Source organism: Salvia splendens, chromosome 2 (assembly GCF_004379255.2).
Source record: "Salvia splendens isolate huo1 chromosome 2, SspV2, whole genome shotgun sequence".
Lineage (NCBI taxonomy): Eukaryota > Viridiplantae > Streptophyta > Magnoliopsida > Lamiales > Lamiaceae > Salvia > Salvia splendens.
The window spans coordinates 19,706,418-19,727,051 of NC_056033.1; the positions used below are offsets into that span (position 1 = coordinate 19,706,418).

The 20,634-nt window shown below is 39.1% G+C and overlaps 1 protein-coding gene and 1 long non-coding RNA gene across 2 annotated transcripts; one reads left to right on the forward strand and one right to left on the reverse strand.

Annotated features, from left to right (window-relative positions):
* The first annotated feature begins 284 nt into the window (after window positions 1–284).
* Window positions 285–15,734, forward strand: LOC121790893 (nudix hydrolase 9-like). The gene is made up of 5 exons (XM_042188993.1): window positions 285–425; window positions 617–673; window positions 13,940–14,080; window positions 14,809–14,967; window positions 15,503–15,734. The coding sequence occupies exons 1-5, from the start codon at window positions 327–329 to the stop codon at window positions 15,608–15,610; spliced, it is 564 nt and encodes a 187-aa protein (XP_042044927.1). The 5' UTR covers window positions 285–326; the 3' UTR covers window positions 15,611–15,734.
* Window positions 7,857–8,546, reverse strand: LOC121790903. Its single transcript, XR_006048428.1, has 3 exons — window positions 8,348–8,546; window positions 8,153–8,271; window positions 7,857–8,032 (listed from the first exon to the last, which is right to left on the reverse strand). It is a non-coding gene; the product is annotated as an uncharacterized LOC121790903 (long non-coding RNA).
* Window positions 15,735–20,634: the final 4,900 nt, after the last annotated feature.

Consider the following 20,634-nt stretch of genomic DNA (forward strand, 5'->3'; position numbering starts at 1 on the left):
AGCGGCGGTGTTCAGTTTTTCATATTTAAATATAGTATGTAGGTATATTTATGAGATTTAATCTCACAGTCTAATTCAGTTTTAAATAAATAATTATAAGATAATTAGTCATTTATTACTAAAATAAACTCAAAATAATTAGTTATTATTACTAAAATAATCTCAATACTATTTTAGATTATTATTAAAATAAACTCAAAATAATTAGTTGTTATTACTAAAATAATCTCAAACTCATCTATTATTTTGAAACCGAACACCACAGGCAATCTCGCCGTCGCAGGGTTAATTCGTCGAACAGTTTGGCGCTCCCGTGGTTCGCTGTAATGGAAACAGTGGAGCGGCGCACTGGATTCGTCGCCGGCGATGAACTTCCCAAATTTAAACTTCTACTGTCGTGTCCGGCAGGTCTCTCTCCTTCCGAGGTATTGCCACTACTGCTTAGCTTATTCCTTCCATTCTACCAGCTTAAATTAAAATGTGATGCTTGAAATATGATCGGATTCCCCATCCTGATATCAGCTTGGAAAACACAATTGCAGAGGTTATGTTTTTATTTTCAGAACGTGGATTTCTGTTTATTTTGTTGATTGATTGCAATTGTTTTACTTGTTAGATTTGGGAGAGGAGAGTGGAACAAAACCCATCCTTGTTCAACGGACTCAAGTTCAGGGTAAGTGGAAGCTTTTCTTTAGGCCTCGCATTTATGTGCCTGATCAATTTATTTCACCTCATCGAACTTTGATTTATTGATTTGTTTCTAGTTTCAATCGTGACAAGATCCCAACATTTCGAGCTTCTAATTATGTTGTAGGCTGAGCCTGTTGTTAAAATGAAGTTTGTTATTGAAATTGGATGCCAGTTTTGCGTTTTAAAAATATTTTAACCAAATTTGTTAGCTAATTTGTAAAACAAGATCTTGACATGAGGGTGATTTGCAAGTCATCTTATACAGTTGATAACTTGACAGTATGGTGGCCAAAGTCCCGATTTTGGGCCTGATTCTTCCCAGAAGACGAATGTTTGCCTTCACCTTGGCCTGACAGTGTTACGATCTTACGCCGCGATCGACCTATCGTAGCTCGTCACTGCCGAACTCAATGACTTCTTCGCGGTCGGCTGCCGAACTCCGTGACTTCTTCGCGGTCGGCCTATCTTAGCTCGTCACTGCCGAGCTCAGTGACCTCTTCTCGGTCTTCCTCTCTTAGTTCGGCGTTGCCGAACTCAGCGATAAAACGCCGATCTCAACACTTGAATGATCAATAGAATGGATTGCATTAACAATGATAATGTTCTACAATCGAATAAGAAGCAAAGAGGAGCTCGCGATCCACGATCGGAGCTTAACAAACATACAACTCACAATATTCACGACAATTCAAAAGAAGAACAACTACGGCTATTTATACTCACTGCATCTTAGCTCGCTTCCTTCTCATTGGCTAGCAACACGTCACTGCTCTCTTCTTATTGGCTGATGCATTTCCTAACTAACGCCATGTCATCAACTAACACAATATTGCATGCGCATGTCCCTTGCTTACGTTGCATGCATGTTTATATTAATGCATGCAACAATACCCCCCTCTTAGGGTTCCTTGTCCTCAAGGAACCATGGAAATCGAGCCTGAATCACATCGGCAAATTCCCAAGAAGCATCGACCGGGGACTTCCCTTTCCAATGGATGAGCCATTTCGTCACTGCGCAATTCTGCCTTTTCACCATTTTCCTATCCAAGATAGCTTGAGGAACGGCATCATTTATGTGAGACACATCAGGTAATTCATTGATAGGGCCGGATGGTGGGGAAGCCGGCTTTAATAGAGAAACATGAAACACATTATGGATTGTGGCCGAGGATGGTAGATTGAGCTTGTAAGCCACTGCACCGATTTTGTCCAATATCTGGTAAGGTCCAAAGTACTTAGGCTCGAATTTGTGATGCTTTCCTCTGATAGAATTCTGTCTGTACTCCTTCAGTTTCAGCCAAACCCATTCTCCTATCTCAAATTCTCTATCAGTTCGATGTTGATCAGCTTGTCTTTTCATTCTATCAGCTGCTTTCTGTACGTTTCTCTTGAGTATAGCAAGCATTTCCTCTCTGTCTCGTAGAGCAAGATTCACTGCCTCAACATTTGAGTCACCAGGCAGATAGGGTATATGTAGAGGAGGTTCAAATCCATACAAAGCTTCAAAAGGAGTCATTTGGACACTGGAGTGATAGGTAGTGTTGTACCAATATTCGGCTAAGCCCAGCCATTGCACCCAAGTATGTGGCTTCTCCCCCATAGCACACCTTAGGTAACATTGTAAACTTCTATTTACTACTTCGGTTTGACCATCAGTCTCTGGATGATAGGCCGTGGAATAAAGCAACTCAACACCCAATAAACTCATAAACTCTTTCCAAAAATTTCCCACAAAAATAGCCCCCCTATCACTCACAATCTTCATTGGCATTCCATGGAGCTTGAAAACTGAATCCAAGAAGACCTCAGCCACTTTCTTTGCTGTGAAGGGATGAGATAAAGCCATGAAATGTGCATATTTACTCAGCCTATCAACCACCACAAATATAGTATCATAACCTTGAGAACTTGGTAAAGCTTCAATAAAATCCATTGAGATATCTGTGAAGATTGCAGCAGGTATAGGAAGTGGCTGTAGTAATCCAGCTGGAGAAGTGTTGCTTGGCTTGTACCTCTGGCAAGTGACACACATTCGGACAAACTCTTTGACATCTTTTCTTAATTTTGGCCAATACACTAGAGCAGCTATCCTCTTAAAAGTTCCCAATACCCCAGAATGTCCAGCCAAAGCAGATCCATGAAAAATAGATAAAATCTGAGCTTTTAAATTCAAGTCATTTCCCACCACTAGCTTTCCTTTCCTCCTTAGCTCTCCATTGTTCCAGGTGAATTTTGGATGCAGAGATACATTCTGTTGTTTTTCTACTATCAGCTTCTGTATCAGAGGATCCCTTTTCCAAGAATCCTTAATTTTTGCAATCAACTCTAGAGGAATTACAAAGGAAGTCAGAGCATAGGTCATCACCTCAGGTACTCTGGATAAAGCATCGGCTACTGAATTTTCACTGCCCTTCCTATATCTGATCTCATAATCAAATTGCATGAGCTTAGTCATCCAAGCTTGTTGAGTAGGGGTAGTCAATTTTTGCTCTATCAAGTACTTAAGACTCTGATGATCAGTCAATATAATGAACTTCTTACTCTGTAAGTAGTGGTACCACTTCTTGATGGCCATCAAAATAGCTAACAATTCCTTCTCATATACTGATAAAGTCTGATATTTAGGGGATAGAGACTTACTAATGAAGGCTATGGGATGCTTATCTTGCATCAACACAGCTCCAATTCCAATTCCAGATGCATCAGTCTCCACCACAAACTCTTTAGAAAAATCAGGCAAGACTAGCACAGGAGCTGTAATCATGGCCGTTTTAAGTTTCCCAAAAGCTGCTTGGGCTTCCTCTGTCCATCTGAATACATTTCCTTTAATTACCTCAATCAATGGCCTAGATATCACCCCATAATTGTGTACAAACCTTCTGTAATAGCCAGTTAAACCCAAGAAGCTTCGCACCTGTTTAACATTCTTAGGCTGGGGCCAATTTTTTACAGCCTCTATCTTTCCCTCATCAGTTTGAACTCCTTTCTCAGATATAACATGGCCTAGGTACTCTACTTTTTTACATCCAAAAGTGCACTTACTTCTTTTAGCCAATAATCTGTTTTTCATCATCAACTCCATAACCACTCTTAAGTGATGCTCATGAGCTTCTTGACTGTCACTGTAAATAAGAATATCATCAAAGAAAACCAGTATGAACTTTCTCAGATAGCTTCTGAAAATGGTATTCATCAAATTCTGGAAGGTAGCTGGAGCATTTGTCAAGCCAAATGGCATGACTAAAAACTCATAATGCCCCGAGTGAGTTTTAAAGGCAGTTTTGTGAATATCTTCAGGTCTCATCCTCACTTGCCAGTAGCCTGATCTCAGATCAATTTTAGAAAACCAGACTGCCCTTCCCAGCTCATCCAATAACTCTTCAATCACAGGAATAGGATACTTATCCTTGACAGTGATGGCATTTAAAGCTCTATAATCCACACACATTCTCCAAGTAGCATCCTTCTTTTTAACTAACACAATAGAGCTTGCAAAAGAACTCTCACTCTGCCTTATAACTCCAGCTTTAAGCATTTCCTCAATCATATCTTCAATTACATCTTTCTGGTGGGCAGCATACTTATAAGGTCTCATGTTGACTGCCTCTGCTCCCTCTTTCAAGACTATTTTATGATCTTGTTCTCTTTGAGGAGGTAATGAATTTGGCTCCTCAAACACCGCAGCAAACTCTTTAAGAATACCACTAAGATTTGGCCAAATCTCTTCCACACTAATTTCATAGCAACAGCCTGCTTCCATCTCAGCTGTAGGTATCCACTGCTTCCATTTTCTTTCCCTCACATCTATCTCTTCTGGGTTCAATATATGTAGAAAGTTTAATTGTTCAGCTCTGGGTGTCCACCTCTCTCCTTGTAACTTCACTTCCTCACCATTGAGACAAAACACCATACTGAGATTATTAAAATTCCATTTGATTTCACCCAAGGTAGACAGCCACTCACCTCCTAATATGAGATCATAAGTCTCTAGAGTAATAAGATAGACTTCTCCTTGAAACTTAAACCCTTGCATTTCCCACTCCAGCCTACTGCATTTCTGATTGCACTGCAGAATCTGACCATTAGCTACCTCCACAGCTTTTGAATTAACAAGGGATAGCTCACAATTAATTTTCTTGGCCACTTTAGCACTTAAAAAATTATGAGTGCTACCCGTATCTATCAATATTCTCAAGACCTTCTTTTGGCATTTTCCTCGAATCCTCATTACTTGAGGTCCATCTTTTCCCCACACAGCATGTAAGGAGAGTTGCAGCTCAGACTTCTCACCTGTCTCCTCTCCATCACTCTCCTCTTCTGCCTTCTCCTCTGTCTCTCCTACTTCAATCAGCTGCACCACATACGATTTTCTTTTGCTGCACTGATGATTTGGAGTAAACTTCTCAGTGCACCAAAAGCATTCTTTTCTTGCTCTCTTCTCATCAATTTCCTTAGGAGTTAAGTTTGTGCTAGCTCTAACTCCTCCATACTTATTACCATCCTTATTACCTCCACTCCAATTACTCAAGGTTCCAACCTTATTAGTAGCAGTCACAGACATAGGTTTACTATTGGAGTAGTAACTACTGCTCGACTGAACATGGCTCTGATTCATCTTAGTCTTAACACCTAAAGCTCTTACAGTCAGCTCTTGTAGTTTAGCTAGAGAGTAAGCTTCAGATAATGCCTTAGGTCTAAACATACGCACAGGCATTTGTAGCTCATCAATTAATCCAGATAAAAAGAAGCTCAAGGCTTGATCCTCTCTAATTCCAGCTCTAGGATATAATTCATCAAAAGTATCCATGTAATCTTGTAGCGTACCTTTTTGTTTGAGGTTCCTGAGATCAGCCAATGGATCTTCATATGCGTGAGCACCAAAGCGAGCAGCCAGAGATGAGCTATAGCACGACCAATTCGCATATGCCATATCTCCATGTAAGCTCTCAAAACCTCGATGCCACTGCAACGCCTTCCCTTCCAGATGGATTGCAGCCACTCTAACCTTCTCTTCCTCTGGTACTTTGGCTACTTGGAAAAAATATTCAGCTCGCATCATCCATCCTTCATAGCCGTCACCGTCAAACTTTGGAAATTCATACCGTGTTGATCTTCCCCAATCAGTTCCATTTTCATACCGATTACCTCTATTACTACCTTCACCAGTCTCTGTTTCCTTATTCCTTCGATTTTGCAAGTTAATTGCAGCAATTGATTGTGTCAGCTCCATAATTTCGATCTTATGCTCTTCTCGCATCTCCTGCATTTTCTGCTCCATCATCTCCATCATTTTCTTCTCCATTTCTGCGCCTCTAGTCACCGTTCCGACGTCCGGAGATCGATTGCTCTGAATACCAATTGTTACGATCTTACGCCGCGATCGACCTATCGTAGCTCGTCACTGCCGAACTCAATGACTTCTTCGCGGTCGGCTGCCGAACTCCGTGACTTCTTCGCGGTCGGCCTATCTTAGCTCGTCACTGCCGAGCTCAGTGACCTCTTCTCGGTCTTCCTCTCTTAGTTCGGCGTTGCCGAACTCAGCGATAAAACGCCGATCTCAACACTTGAATGATCAATAGAATGGATTGCATTAACAATGATAATGTTCTACAATCGAATAAGAAGCAAAGAGGAGCTCGCGATCCACGATCGGAGCTTAACAAACATACAACTCACAATATTCACGACAATTCAAAAGAAGAACAACTACGGCTATTTATACTCACTGCATCTTAGCTCGCTTCCTTCTCATTGGCTAGCAACACGTCACTGCTCTCTTCTTATTGGCTGATGCATTTCCTAACTAACGCCATGTCATCAACTAACACAATATTGCATGCGCATGTCCCTTGCTTACGTTGCATGCATGTTTATATTAATGCATGCAACAGACAGATTATAGGTTCTCTCTCACTCTCTCTTTCCTCCTGTCCCTCTCCCCCTCTCACTCTCCTGTGTGTGTGCTGTAGATAGATAGATACACATATGGAATGGAATTTTTAAGGGATAAGGTTCAAATACAGTCACAACCTTTATGTTAGCTAGCATCTTAATGTTTTTTCAAGACCAAAAACACTGAAGAAATTTTCTATTAGGTGCAAAGCCAGCTGGCAAAAATATAGATAAATGAACTTATACTAAAAGATTTTTATTGTATGTTATACTCTTTACTCACATAGAATGCTACATTATATTTTTCTTTTCCACTGTTGCTTCATTTGTTAATCTCAACAATGCATCTGGTTTTCCATCTTGCTTAGGACATTTGTGGGGACAAATTTAAATCCTTTATGGGAAAGATTTCTCGTTCCATCTGAAGGTAAATCTGCTCTATCTTGAAGTATTTTTAGACAAGAACTTTGAAATTTTAAGCTGTATGTATAGCTATTACTTTCCCCATCACAAGGCCTATAAAAATAGATCATTGTATTTCTTATGGCTAGTGTTGGTATCATTGATATTGAACAACTTCACTAATTAGCAATGTTGTCAAAGCAGTATAGCGGTTCATGGCGGTTCGCCCGAAAAATGCCACAGGGATATAGCGTATCGGTATGGCGGGATATAGTGGTCATTAATTAAATATATAAAATAATATTTATATATTCATATATAATTCAAAAAATTAGAAAATAATAAAAATATAACATTAAAAACTCTAAAAACATGTAATAAAGCATAAAATAGAAAATAATTATATAAAAGTCTAGCAATTAAAGTCTTTAGTTCAAGTGTTCAACAAAACATAAAACCATGATAAGCTCAATAGACATCAATCATCAAGCTCAACATAGTCTTCTAGCTCATCATCATCACTATCATCGGCATCCATTTCATCTCCATCCTCCATTGCTTCATCCTCTTGATCTCCACTTACACTATCCTCAAATTCTTCCTCTTCCGATTCTTCATCTACAAGCGCAAGCCTTTTCCTTTTCCCTTTCCCTTTCCCTTTTCTAGGTATGATAGGTTCTTTTTTCTTAGAAACTCTAAGACAACTTGAACTAGATGTAGAAGATTCTTTCCTCTTCTTTGACCTAGTATATGTCCTAGGCTCTCCAACACCCGAAGCCTTATACACCATGTTCCAATCAAGTGTATCATCGTCATCATGAACCAAATGATTACCACCATCAATATCATCATCATCATCATCATCATCATCCTCATCCAACTCCCCAACTAGCCACTCATTGCACTCATCAATATCATCGAGAATAATAGGATCAAATTCATCGGTTGCACTAAGCTTGTTCCTATCATGCAATTTTTGGTTATATTTCACATAAACCAAATCTTGCATCCTCTTATGCTCGAGCCTATTTCTCTTTTTTGTATGAATCTACAAAATAAATATAATTAATCACATAATTGTTATTTATAAATATTATTAGAAACTAAATCACTATAAGTACAGTAAGTAATCTTAAAAAAAAAGTACATTAAGTAGTAAAGTACTAACCTGCTCAAAGACACTCCAATTGCGCTCACAACCGGAAGCGCTACATGTCAAACTTAAGATTTTGATTGCAAACTTTTGCAAAAGCCTAGTGTCTTTCCCAAACATAGACCACCAAGTAGCTACACAATCATATATGTTTCCAAATTAGAAAATAGAATTCAAAAATTTTTAAGGACTAAGTTTAAAGTTTCTCACCGGGATGTACAATCTTCCTTTGCCGTTGCGCAGCCTCGGTACCAAAGAAGTCGCCTGCGGCGTTTGTGTACACATTCAACTGTTGAAGCACCCTATCTTCCTCTGCTTTTGATGTCGCCAATCAATTAATACATGCATATAACCCTTTAGTCACCACACTATCAAAGTTCAACTCCCTGTTATCATATAAGATGCTTGGATTCAGAACGTATCCAGCTGCATGCAATGGCCTATGGAGTTGACAACTCCATCTTTTATCAATTATCATGAAAACATCTTCATATTTTTTTTCAATCACATTGAAAGACTTCTTGATCGCCTCTTTCATCTTCTCTATTGCCTCATAGATGTAGCCCATCGCTGCCTTCTTCTCACTCTCCACCATTCTAAGCACTCTTACAAGGGGACCCATTATTTTGAGAATGTAGACGACATTATTCCAAAAGGAAGTCTTCATGACGGTCTTTGTTGCTTCGATCCCCTTCGCCTCCTTTGATAGCTTGTTTTGCATCCACTCATCACAAGTAAACATTTTCCTAAGGTTCTCCCTTTCCTCTTGAAGCCTTTGCAATGATAGATAGGACGTAGCAAATCGAGTGATGGCCGGCCTCACTAACTCCTTCTTGTTTGTGGTAGTCCTTAACAAGTTTAAGGTAAAACCATGACTATAAATATAGCCAACAAGACTAATACTCCTCTTAATTGTATTCTTAATCACGGCAATCTTACCAATATCTTCGAGCATTAGGTCTATACAGCGTGCCGCACATGGAGTCCAATAAAGATGCTCTCTTTGGCATCAACAACTTCCCGGCTGCAACATAATTACTCCCGTTGTCTGTTACTACTTGGACAACATTTTCTTCACCAATTTCATCAACCATAGAATCAAGCATCTCAAATATTTTTTCTCTTGTCTTCACAATGCCAGATGCATCAATAGATCTAATAAATACCGATCCACTAGGAGAATTAACTAAAAAGTTAATAATACTCCTCTGTTTCCGATCAGACCATCCATCTGACATAATCGAGCAACCAACCTCCGTCCATACCTTCTTCTTTTTCTCCAATAATGCTTCAGTATGTTCCATCTCTTTGTGCAAAAGAGGAACTCTGATGTCATGATAGCTCGGAAGTGGCAAATTCTTGCCAAATTCTCCAATTGATTTAACCATCCGATCAAAGTACGGCAACCGAATCGCGTTGAACGACAAGCCTGCATGATACCAAAACCGAGCAATATCCTGGTGGACTAGTGCTACACAATGTTATCAATCTCGTATGGCGGCTTATGGCGGTTCGCCTAAAAACCGCCACAGGGATATGGCGTATTAGTATGGCGGATATGGCGGTCAATAATTAAATAAATAAAATAATACTTATATATTTATATATAATTCAGAAATTAGAAAATAATTAAAATATAACATCTAAAACACTTTAAACAATTAATAAAGTATAAAATACAACTCTAACCTCCATGTTTCTTGCATAATGCCCCATTCCTAAATACAATACACACGCAATGTTGTCAAATGACTGATATGGCAGTGCTATGGCAGCGACATGGTGCTATGGCGTTTCCACCACTGAACGCCATGCCATAGCGCCATGGCGCCGCCATATCCGCTATTTGATAACATTGGTGCTACAGCTTTTTTATCAAGAGATTCTTTCACATTCTGTTGCCTCATATTCTCTTTGCTTAGTTTTCCAGCCCTTGCAGCTGCACCCCTTTTCATAAACGCATCCATCGGCCCTCTCACTACTGTAGCATCTTCATCTGCATTGCCAATGCCACTCGTACTATCAGTACCACCTAGATCGACAAACTCTGTATACTTCGCAAAATCTGAGCTTCCAAAAATTTTTTTGGATTGGAAGTGATCCCAAAGCTCGTCTCGCACCTGTTTTGGACAACTAGGACATGGGGCAACCTTTCCTTTCTTGCCCATCAGATGCTCTTTTGCTCTTGTGATGCCCCCGTTCATCTCTTTGTTGCAAAAGTTGCATTTGACTTTACTAGTCAACTTTTCATCAACGGGAGAACAATACTTCCAGCCCGGATCAGTTCTATTCGAACATTTTCCACTAGTGGCAGCTGTTGAAGCTTCTCCATGAGACATTCTTGCAAATAAAAGAAAACAATAAAACATAATAAGTTAACAAAATCCAGAATATTTGGTAAGATTGTCGTGATTAAGAATACAATTAAGAGGAGTATTAGTATTGTTGGCTATATTTATAGTCATGGTTTTACCTTAAACTTGTTAAGGACTACCACAAACAAGGAGTTAGTGAGGCCGGCCATCACTCGATTTGCTACGTCCTATCTATCATTGCAAAGGCTTCAAGAGGAAAGGGAGAACCTTAGGAAAATGTTTACTTGTGATGAGTGGATGCAAAACAAGCTATCAAAGGAGGCGAAGGGGATCGAAGCAACAAAGACCGTCATGAAGACTTCCTTTTGGAATAATGTCGTCTACATTCTCAAAATAATGGGTCCCCTTGTAAGAGTGCTTAGAATGGTGGATGGTGAGAAGAAGGCAGCGATGGGTTACATCTATGAGGCAAGAGAGAAGACGAAAGAGGCGATCAAGAAGTCTTTCAATGGGATTGAAAAAAAATATGAAGATGTTTTCAAGATAATTGATAAAAGATGGGAGTTGTCAACTCCATAGGCCATTGCATGCAGCTGGATACTTTCTGAATCCAAGCATCTTCTATGATAACAGGGAGTTGAACTTTGATAGTGTGGTGACTAAAGGGTTATATGCATGTATTAATCGATTGGCGACATCAAAAGCAGAGGAAGATAGGGTGCTTCAATAGTTGAATGTGTACACAAACGCCGCAGGCGACTTCTTTGGTACCGAGGCTGCGCAACGGCAAAGGAAGATTGTACATCCCGGTGAGAAACTTTAAAATTAGTCCTTAAAAATTTTTGAATTCTATTTTCTAATTTGGAAACATATATGATTGTGTAGCTACTTGGTGGTCTATGTTTGGGAAAGACTCTAGGCTTTTGCAAAAGTTTGCAATCAAAATCCTAAGTTTGACATGTAGCGCTTCCGGTTGTGAGCGCAATTGGAGTGTCTTTGAGCAGGTTAGTACTTTACTACTTAATGTACTTTTTTTTAAGATTACTTATTGTACTTATAGTGATTTAGTTTCTAATAATATTTATATATAACAATTATGTGATTAATTATTCATACAAAAAAGAGAAATATGCTCGAGCATAAGAGGATGCAAGATTTGGTTTATGTGAAATATAACCAAAAATTGCATGATAGGAACAAGCTTAGTGCAACCGATGAATTTGATCCTATTATTCTCGATGATATTGATGAGTGCAATGAGTGGCTAGTTGGGGAGTTGGATGATGATGATGATGATGATGATATTGATGGTGGTAATCATTTGGTTCATGATGACGATGATACACTTGATTGGAACATGGTGTATAAGGCTTCGGGTGTTGGAGAGCCTAGGACATATACTAGGTCAAAGAAGAGGAAAGAATCTTCTACATCTAGTTCAAGTTGTCTTAGAGTTTCTAAGAAAAAAGAACCTATCATACCTAGAAAAGGGAAAGGGAAAAGGAAAAGGCTTGCGCTTGTAGATGAAGAATCGGAAGAGGAAGAATTTGAGGATAGTGTAAGTGGAGATCAAGAGGATGAAGATGAAATGGATGCCGATGATAGTGATGATGATGAGCTAGAAGACTATGTTGAGCTTGATGATTGATGTCTATTGAGCTTATCATGGTTTTATGTTTTGTTGAACACTTGAACTAAAGACTTTAATTGCTAGACTTTTATATAATTATTTTCTATTTTATGTTTTTAGAGTTTTTAATATTATATTTTTATTATTTTCTAATTTTTTGAATTATATATGAATATATAAATATTATTTTATATATTTAATTAATGACCGCTATATCCCGCCATACCGATACGCTATATCCCTGTGGCATTTTTCGGGCGAACCGCCATGAACCGCTATACTGCTTTGACAACATTGCTCTTGAGTACTTGATTTGCTTTAATATGACAACAGTTAATCCATTACCTTGTCAATTTGGAAAAAGAACAAAAGTATATCATCTTATTGAAGTATACTAATATCTTGAAGAAAGAAAAGATTACTGTCTTCCAGTCAAGGGGAAGAAATCAATTTCATCCTAATATTAAGACGAAAAATAGATAAGCTTACCTAAATATGATGCTGAAAGTAAGTGAAAACCGTCTTGGATCCACAATTAAACCTATGGATCCTTGGGATTGGTATATTCTTTATATATCCTGTAGTTTCTCTGAATCAAGCGAAGTATCATAAATCTTTCGACCCATCCTGTATATTGTCTTCTGGCTATTGCAGTGGCTTCTTTATTTCTTCATATTCAAAAAAACAAGATTGTTTAGATGGTCAAGTTCATAATAGGTCATTTAGTTACTATCATGGAAACTTCTATTTTGACCCGTTTAGCGAGACCTGAAGTAAAAGTTTTGCTCCTTCATCTGGATAATCCATAGCAAAGAATATTTGATCATGCGATCTTTGTCTCAATCTTTTCCATCAAGTTTTTCTTTTCTGTATACTTTTATGTCCATGTTATAAATGTTTTCTTTATCGAGATAATCAATTTTATAGATCTGTTTTGTGTTTCTTTGGTGTTTTGGTCACCATGAGAGCTCTAACCCTATAGCCAAAAATATGCAACCAATAATCATAATTTTTACTCCCTCCCTTTTTGGTTTGTCCCAACCATGATGACTCATTACTAAAAATAGAAATATGTTTATCTCTACTTTATTCCCTCTCTCTTACTAGATTAATTTACATAAAAATCTCATGCCGCCCAAGAAGGGGTCATCTTCCTTGGGACGGAGGGAGTATTTTTTTTATGTCTTTTGACATCAAGCAATTTTCTGGAACTGGATTTATCATTCCGAACAAGTTGCACGTGGTCAAGTACTTATCAGTTGAAATGGATTCATATACCTCATCTTCAATATCCGAAAGTTGTTAAAGAAACAAAGTATGAAAGAGCAAAAATGCTAAAAGGAAGGACTGAGAAAATGGAAAAGAAAAGAAATAATAGAACTGAAAAAGAAGTGTATGTGGAACTTAAGCCATAGAGGGACTATAGGAGCTACTCCCTCCGTCCACCACTAATCGTCCCATTTTGCCATTTTCGTCTGACCACCAATAAACGTCCCATTTACTCTTCTACTACTTTTGGTAATGGCCCCCACATTCCACTAACTTTATCTCACTCACTATAAAACTAATATATAAAAGTCTAACCCACCTTCTACTAACATTTTCTATCGACTTTCTACTATATTTCTTATAACTCATGCCCAGTCAAATTTGACCTTGTAATTGTGGACAGAGGGAGTATTGTTTTACCAGAGCGACTATACTAATAACAATTTTTCACATCAAAAGTGGCTAAAAATTTCACCAACTCTCTGTTTTTCAAAAGAAATCTGAAATTCCAAACAGTATAATGTTATTTAAGCTTTAGTCATCTTCTCTGGTGAAGTAATTTCTAGTAACTATTGCAACACTTGGCAGCCCAAAGAACTTGGCATAATAAGACATCAAACAGATGGAGAATCAATCCAGGAGATGGTGGACAAAAGGGTTTCTGAGGAAATGTTTGAGAGCATTATTCGTGAAGTAGTTGAAGAAATTGGAGTTCCTGCTGCTACCCTTGTAAGTTAACCTTTTTAGTTTTAAGCTGGTTGAACTCAGCAATCTAGCTAACTGACAGTTTTCATTATACATCTGTATTACATATTATAATATTCATTAAATACACTGTAGTAGCTTAAAGAATGACTAGAAGCTTGTTTTAGGTTTTGGGTCTACCGAATTTATGCTTTCTAGCAGAATGTTGGGTTGAGACCATATCATTGAAGTTCTGAAGATAGTGCATTGTTGTTGATTGATGCTGACTCAGTTGAAGCTAAACAAATGTATTCTTCTTGTTAGTGGGGTTAATTTGACATTTTAAAGACAAATGACTAACATAACACAAAGCTTAGAGTTTAGTGCACATGATATTTGTCTTATCATCTTAAGAGCATTTTTTTATGAAATATCTGCGTAACTAAGCTATCTTTGATTGAAAGAGTACTTAAAAAACACAGTTGCAAATAAGATGGTAGCTAACTGTGTGAGGACTGATAATTAGCAATCACAATGCTAACTTTTCATGTGTTACTATATCCTTCCAATCTACCAGTCTGCCCGGAAAAGTCCTCCCCAAATTTAAACTAAAACTCGCTTTCCAATTGTTGTATTCAAATGTTAAAACTAGCTTGACATGGACAAACGGGTGCAGGACTTTATGGTTAGAGGCTGGTTTCATAAAAAATGTTATGATCCTCTGGACCAACATGAAGGAAGTTCTGATGCTTTTATTTTTCACTATGGTGCAGGGCAAGCCCATCTTTATTGGTATATCACAGAGAGCGTTGAATGTTAGACCAACTGCCTTCTTCTTCATTAAATGCAGTCTTAAGTCGGAGGAGATTCATAAGTGCTATTCGAGCGCTGAAGATAGTTACGAATCAACCCAGCTTTATACCATGCCAATGGTCAGTATTTAATTTTAATTCTAATTTTATACATGAACTGTGATTGTACAGTGTGTGATTTGAGAGTATTGCATCATGAAGGAGATATTTCTTTACAGTTAAATGGGTGAAAAAGCCAAAATGTTCATTAACACCGTGTGCTTTACATGAACAGTTGCTTATATAGAGTCTTGCAACGGCTGGAATATGCAATGCACTCATCAAACTAATGACTGATTATGCACCATGCAATGATAATTGATCAATCCTCCATCTCTGCCCATCCTCCACTCTTATCTTAAATAATTTTCATTTGAAGAAACACAAAATAACTGCATAAATAAAAATTGCAATGACAGATTACAAACCCGCAATAATTGATCTCCAATACTTCCTGAGTAGGAAGGTCTCTTATGTAACTTGAGAAGTTCCTTGGAGAAGAACCAGCTTGTCAATCTTTATTGGTGTTGTGTTTCTTAATTGTGGTATTCTCTTGCATGTTACATCTCTATAACTGATACACGCGGTTTTATTGCTTGAAATTATTCACTTTCAGAGTGATTTGGCCCGCATTATGCCTAAGATGCCGGGATGCCACCAAGGAGGATTTGCACTCTATAAGTTGATGGTTGATGCTGTGAAAGAGAACAAACAGTCCTTGTAGGCACAGTGCAAAATAAGATAATAACTTACATATGTTTTGATGTAGTCTGTGATGAAGAAGAAATTATAGGAAATCAGTATTAACCGTTCAGAAATGAGAGTATTCTCGCATTGCAATTTGTGACACAATGGATTATATATTATATGGCACTATTGTTTAAATCCCATTTCACAATACCCTTATGGGACTATTGTTTAAATACCCATATAATCCCATTTCACAATACCCTTAAGGTGGAGCTGAAATGAAGGGCTGAGAATTAAATTTTGCTAACTTGATCAAAGGAACTTTAACTACTGGGTCAAGTGAATTGCAGGTGACAGCGGAAAAGTAAATGCGCGGATTAAAATAAAACAACTTCGATCAAAATTAAACTAAGTACAGCGTAAATTTGAAACTAAGCTAATACTTCGGAAAATAAGAAAGCAAGTAAAACCGAGAAGAATCTCGGCGGGAAATTTAGGAATACGCCGACAGATAACAAGTATTCTGCAGCGCTTCTTTGATTGCCCTTTCTAACTACGCATTACTTTATTTAAGCTAAGCTATTCTAGAGAACTGGACTAAGCTAGAGAACTAAACTAAGCTAAACTAGACGGAAAGTAAATGATCGGTCTTTTTTCATGTGGTGACACATCCTCTATTTATAAGCTCGACTCGGCCTCCAGCTGGATAACGATCTTGACAGGGAATATTCACTCATGTTGAGAATGAGCGACTCATGGATTGCTACGTGCTCTTCTTCTAGAATCGACGACGCTTTTCAGTAACAAATCCGTGACTCAGCTCCGTCCTTGCGTCTCATGTATCAGCACGTGTCCCCTTCTAGAACGTTGTCCTTGATAACAGAATGCTGCGCACCATCCAGCTCATAGTCTCGCATGTCCTTCTTCTGACACCCAGTGGTCCCCTCCTTAACTACTTGACTACTCCCCTTGATCAACTTCCCCGATTTTTGGCCTTTTATCGCTTTTTGTACTTGCTTGATCAGTTCGGCCTTGCTGCTTTGGTCAAGCGGCATTTCTGCACAATTAACACTTGTTTACGCGATAAACTGATCAAGTAGTACACATTTTACCCTTAAACCGATGCATGAAATGAGCCTTATCAAACTGCTCACACTTAAAACATACTTTTCCTCAAGTATATAAAAAAAAGAAAAGAAAAAGATAAGACAAATTTCAGGCATGGTTTACTCATTTCACAAGTAAAAGAAGACGAAAAGAAAAACAAGACTCAAAACCAAAAATACATATTTACATGTATGCATTAGACCGAATAAATTTTCAACAATCATACCCGAGGTTAAGGTCAATCCATTTGCCAGTAGCTTATGTTTCTTCTTTTTCGCGTTTGCTTGATCAAGGTGTCAGTTTGTCAAAGATTGCTCAATCTAAACCACTGTTGGATTCACTCAGTCGCTCATTTCTCACCAGAGATGTTAGGACTGTTCACTCGGTATTGCCACAATTTTAATACCTTGAATCGGACTACACAAGATAGTTCCTTAAGGTCTTTGTTTTTTGTTGTAACGGGGCTTAAGGGTAGTAACGTATTAGGGTAGGGTCCTAGGGGTTCTAAGTTTAAAATAAAAATTTTAAATTGTAAAAAGAAAATCACATGAGTCAAAAGATCAAAGTTATGACTAGACTTGCTGGATCAAGTTGGGATATTTATTTTTTCTACTAGATACTTACTTTGGTAAAAAAAAGAACGTCCTTTAGCCTTTTAAATTTTTGGCTTATTTCCTAACTTTCGATTTCCCGGGTCAGGTTACAACTTTTTCCTGCCCTTTTCTTTTTCTTAAATTTTTCTCAACATTTTTTTTTTACTTGGTCAACCTGATCCTCTAACTTGATCAACCCGGCTACCCTTTATTATTTCGACTATTCTATTGCTATCCCCTTATGTTTCCCTTGAAAAACTTCATCTCTTTGACCCTCTTTCCTCATGTGATATGAAACTTGAGTTCGATTTTAAGGCTTCAAAGAACGGGTAAGAGTGTATGGGCTCAAAGCGGTTAACTAAGGGGTGCCTGATTAACGAGGCGGGTTCGTGGAACGAAGGAAAAGAAACGACTCAAATGGCTAAGTCCTAGTGCCTTTAGTCCTTACTACTTGTGCAATTTTCATCTCAATATTAAAAGTCAGCCTCTCGTAAAATTTTCTTTTGTAAAAATAGTAGAAAGTGTTCTACTTTTGGCTTATAACTCACATATAGAGAGACTTCACAGTTGGTTTAGAAATTGAGCATTTCCATCATACTTGCGTCGTTCAAATTGATCAAGTTTTTGCAATCAAGTTTTTACATGTGAGCATACTGAATCCTTTTTCTAACTCTTCCAAAATGTAATCAAGCTTCCATTTATCCAATTTCATGCATATTGTCTATTTCATTACTAACTGGAATTTGTTATTTTTTTAAAAAAATTTTAGCATGTATGATTCTAATGTAACTAACCCGTCCCCCCTCCCCACTAAATATGAACTCGTCCTCGAGGGACTGGATGCAGTGGAAAAAGGGGTTAGGCACAGGTAACGACACAATAATAACAAGGGAAACTTCTCACACTTAGACCAGACACTGGGTTAAGTGTGAGACAGTGCCGACAATCAAACCATGCTAACAAATATAGAAAAACAATAACAAAAGACACATAAGGCAGGCAAACAAAGAAAAAATGGCATGCATACTTCTCACATTAGACCCAACACAGGTCTAAGTGTGATGCGGAATAGAATGACAGTTATACATACCAAAAACAAATTAAAACTAAAATTATTTTGAAATTAACGTGAGCTGAGATGGGGGGTTGTACTTAGGGTTTCCTGTGAGGCTGACTTGGGAATGCTGAAGGTGGTCTGGAGGATGTTTGGCGCCGAGGTGTAGGAGAGCTTTCAGAGGAGGTGGTGGTCGCATAGCAAGAGTCAGTTGGCGGATAGCCTCCAGTACCTTAGCTTGAGCGATCAGTTGGGCTTGTGAATTCTCCACTAGCTGCATCAGCATTTGCTCCATGCGGAGCCTCCATTCATTGTTAGCGCGGGCAGCCTCTTCTGGCTCTGTGACGGTCATTAGGTCCAACCTCTGCCTTGGCTGCCTCGCTGAGCTTTCCGGGCAGTCCGTCGTCCTCCTCTGTTTCTCGCGTCTGGCTTCCTCCAGCTCTTCTCGCCTAGTCTCCTGTTGCTCTGCCTGCTTCTCCTTCCGAGCCTCTGAGATGAAGCGAAGTCTCCCGTCGCCAAGCCGTTCAAGCACCTGAATTCTTACAAAGAAATCAATGTTAAACAGTTCAGGTTTTGGGCAGCGACTGGGGAGCTCCACACCCTCCTGGAATTCTAGGGTCCAATTTCGCCTTAGGTATGCTCCGAGAAGGTGGCAGACGTTGAGGTGGCGGGCAGGGCGGCTATTGGGATTCTCGACTGTTGAGATCCCTGCGGCTGTTCAGATCTTTGCGACTCTTCACGTACGGGCGCGCCTTTTCAGAGTGCCAGCTGGCTTAGCTTCTCTGATACCCTTCCTCCTTCTCCCTAAGGCGTCCTTTCAATGCAGCAGTTGGCGTTTCCTGACACCTTTTTAGTGACTGCGCACGTCTTTTCATCACCTGCCCTGATCAACTCAATCACTGCATCACCATTATATTCAAATTGTACTGATCAAGTGGACAATTAATTTTCGATGAAACTCAATTTGCTCCACTTGATCAGTTTCCTTCCTTTCTTCTGACTTTTAATTAACTAAGAAAATAAAACTAACATACTAAAAACTATTTACACTAACTACTAAGGACTTGACCGGGTTCCCCTAGGATGTCGCTTGATCAGTTTAATAGATTAATACTTTGTCGCTTGATCAAGCAGACTACCCATGAGTACCCGATCATCCCCTTTACCTGATCACTGGAGAGAGTTAGACATGAGTAGTGGAATGTCGTCCACCACAAACGCCTCCATTCCTTCTCTGCATGGCTTCACCCTATGACCATTCACCATGAAGGAAGGTGAATCTGGATTGCTTCCTTGGAGTTCAATTGCTCCATTCTTTCGGAGGGCGATGATGGTATAAGGACCTATCCACCTTGATCTGAGCTTCTCAGGCATCAATTTCAGTATGGATTGGAACAGCAGTACCCTCTGGCCCACCTTGAGTTCCTTCTTGCGAAGGTTCTTATCGTGCCACATCTTAGTCTTTTCCTTGTACCACATGGCAGAGTCATAGGCATCCAGACCGAGCTCTTCAAGCTCCTGTAGCTGCATTCTCCTCTCTGCAGCTCCAGCCTCTGTGTTCATATTCATTTCTTTGACTGCCCAGTAGGCTTGATGTTCCACCCCCATAGGTAAATAGCACATTTTCCCAAATACCAATCGGTATGGGGACATTTCGATAGGCGTTTTGAATGTGGTCCTGTAGGCCCAGAGTCGGCGGCTCCAGTCTTTCCTGGTGGGATTGACTGTCTTTTCTAGAATTGCCTTTATTTCTTTATTAGAAACTTCAGCCTGTCCATTGGACTGCGGGTGGTAAGGTGTGGATAGGCGGGTGTGGACTCCATACTTTCGCATCAAAGCTTCGATAGTTCTGTTGATGAAATGAGTTCCTTGATCATAGATAATAGCCCGTGGCACCCCGTATAGGGTAAATATGTTCGATTTCAAGAACTTTGCCACTTCTCTGGACTCACACGTCCTAGTTGCCTTCGCCTCGATCTATTTGGACACATAGTCCACTGCCACCAGTATGTAGAGATTGCCTTCAGACGCGGGAAAGGGTCCCATGAAGTCCATTCCCCATACATCAAATATTTCACAGACAATAATGGGGATCTGAGGCATCTCATCTCTTGTAGATATCCCTCCAGTAAGCTGGCATCGAGGGCACCTTTTGCAGAATTCGTAAGCATCTTTATGGATGGAAGGCCAGTAAAACCCACTATCAAGTATTTTCCTTGTTGTCTTCTTCGGTCCAAAGTGGCCACCGCAAGCTAGTGCGTGGCAGTGGATCATCACATCTTCCTGCTCCCATTCGGGTATACA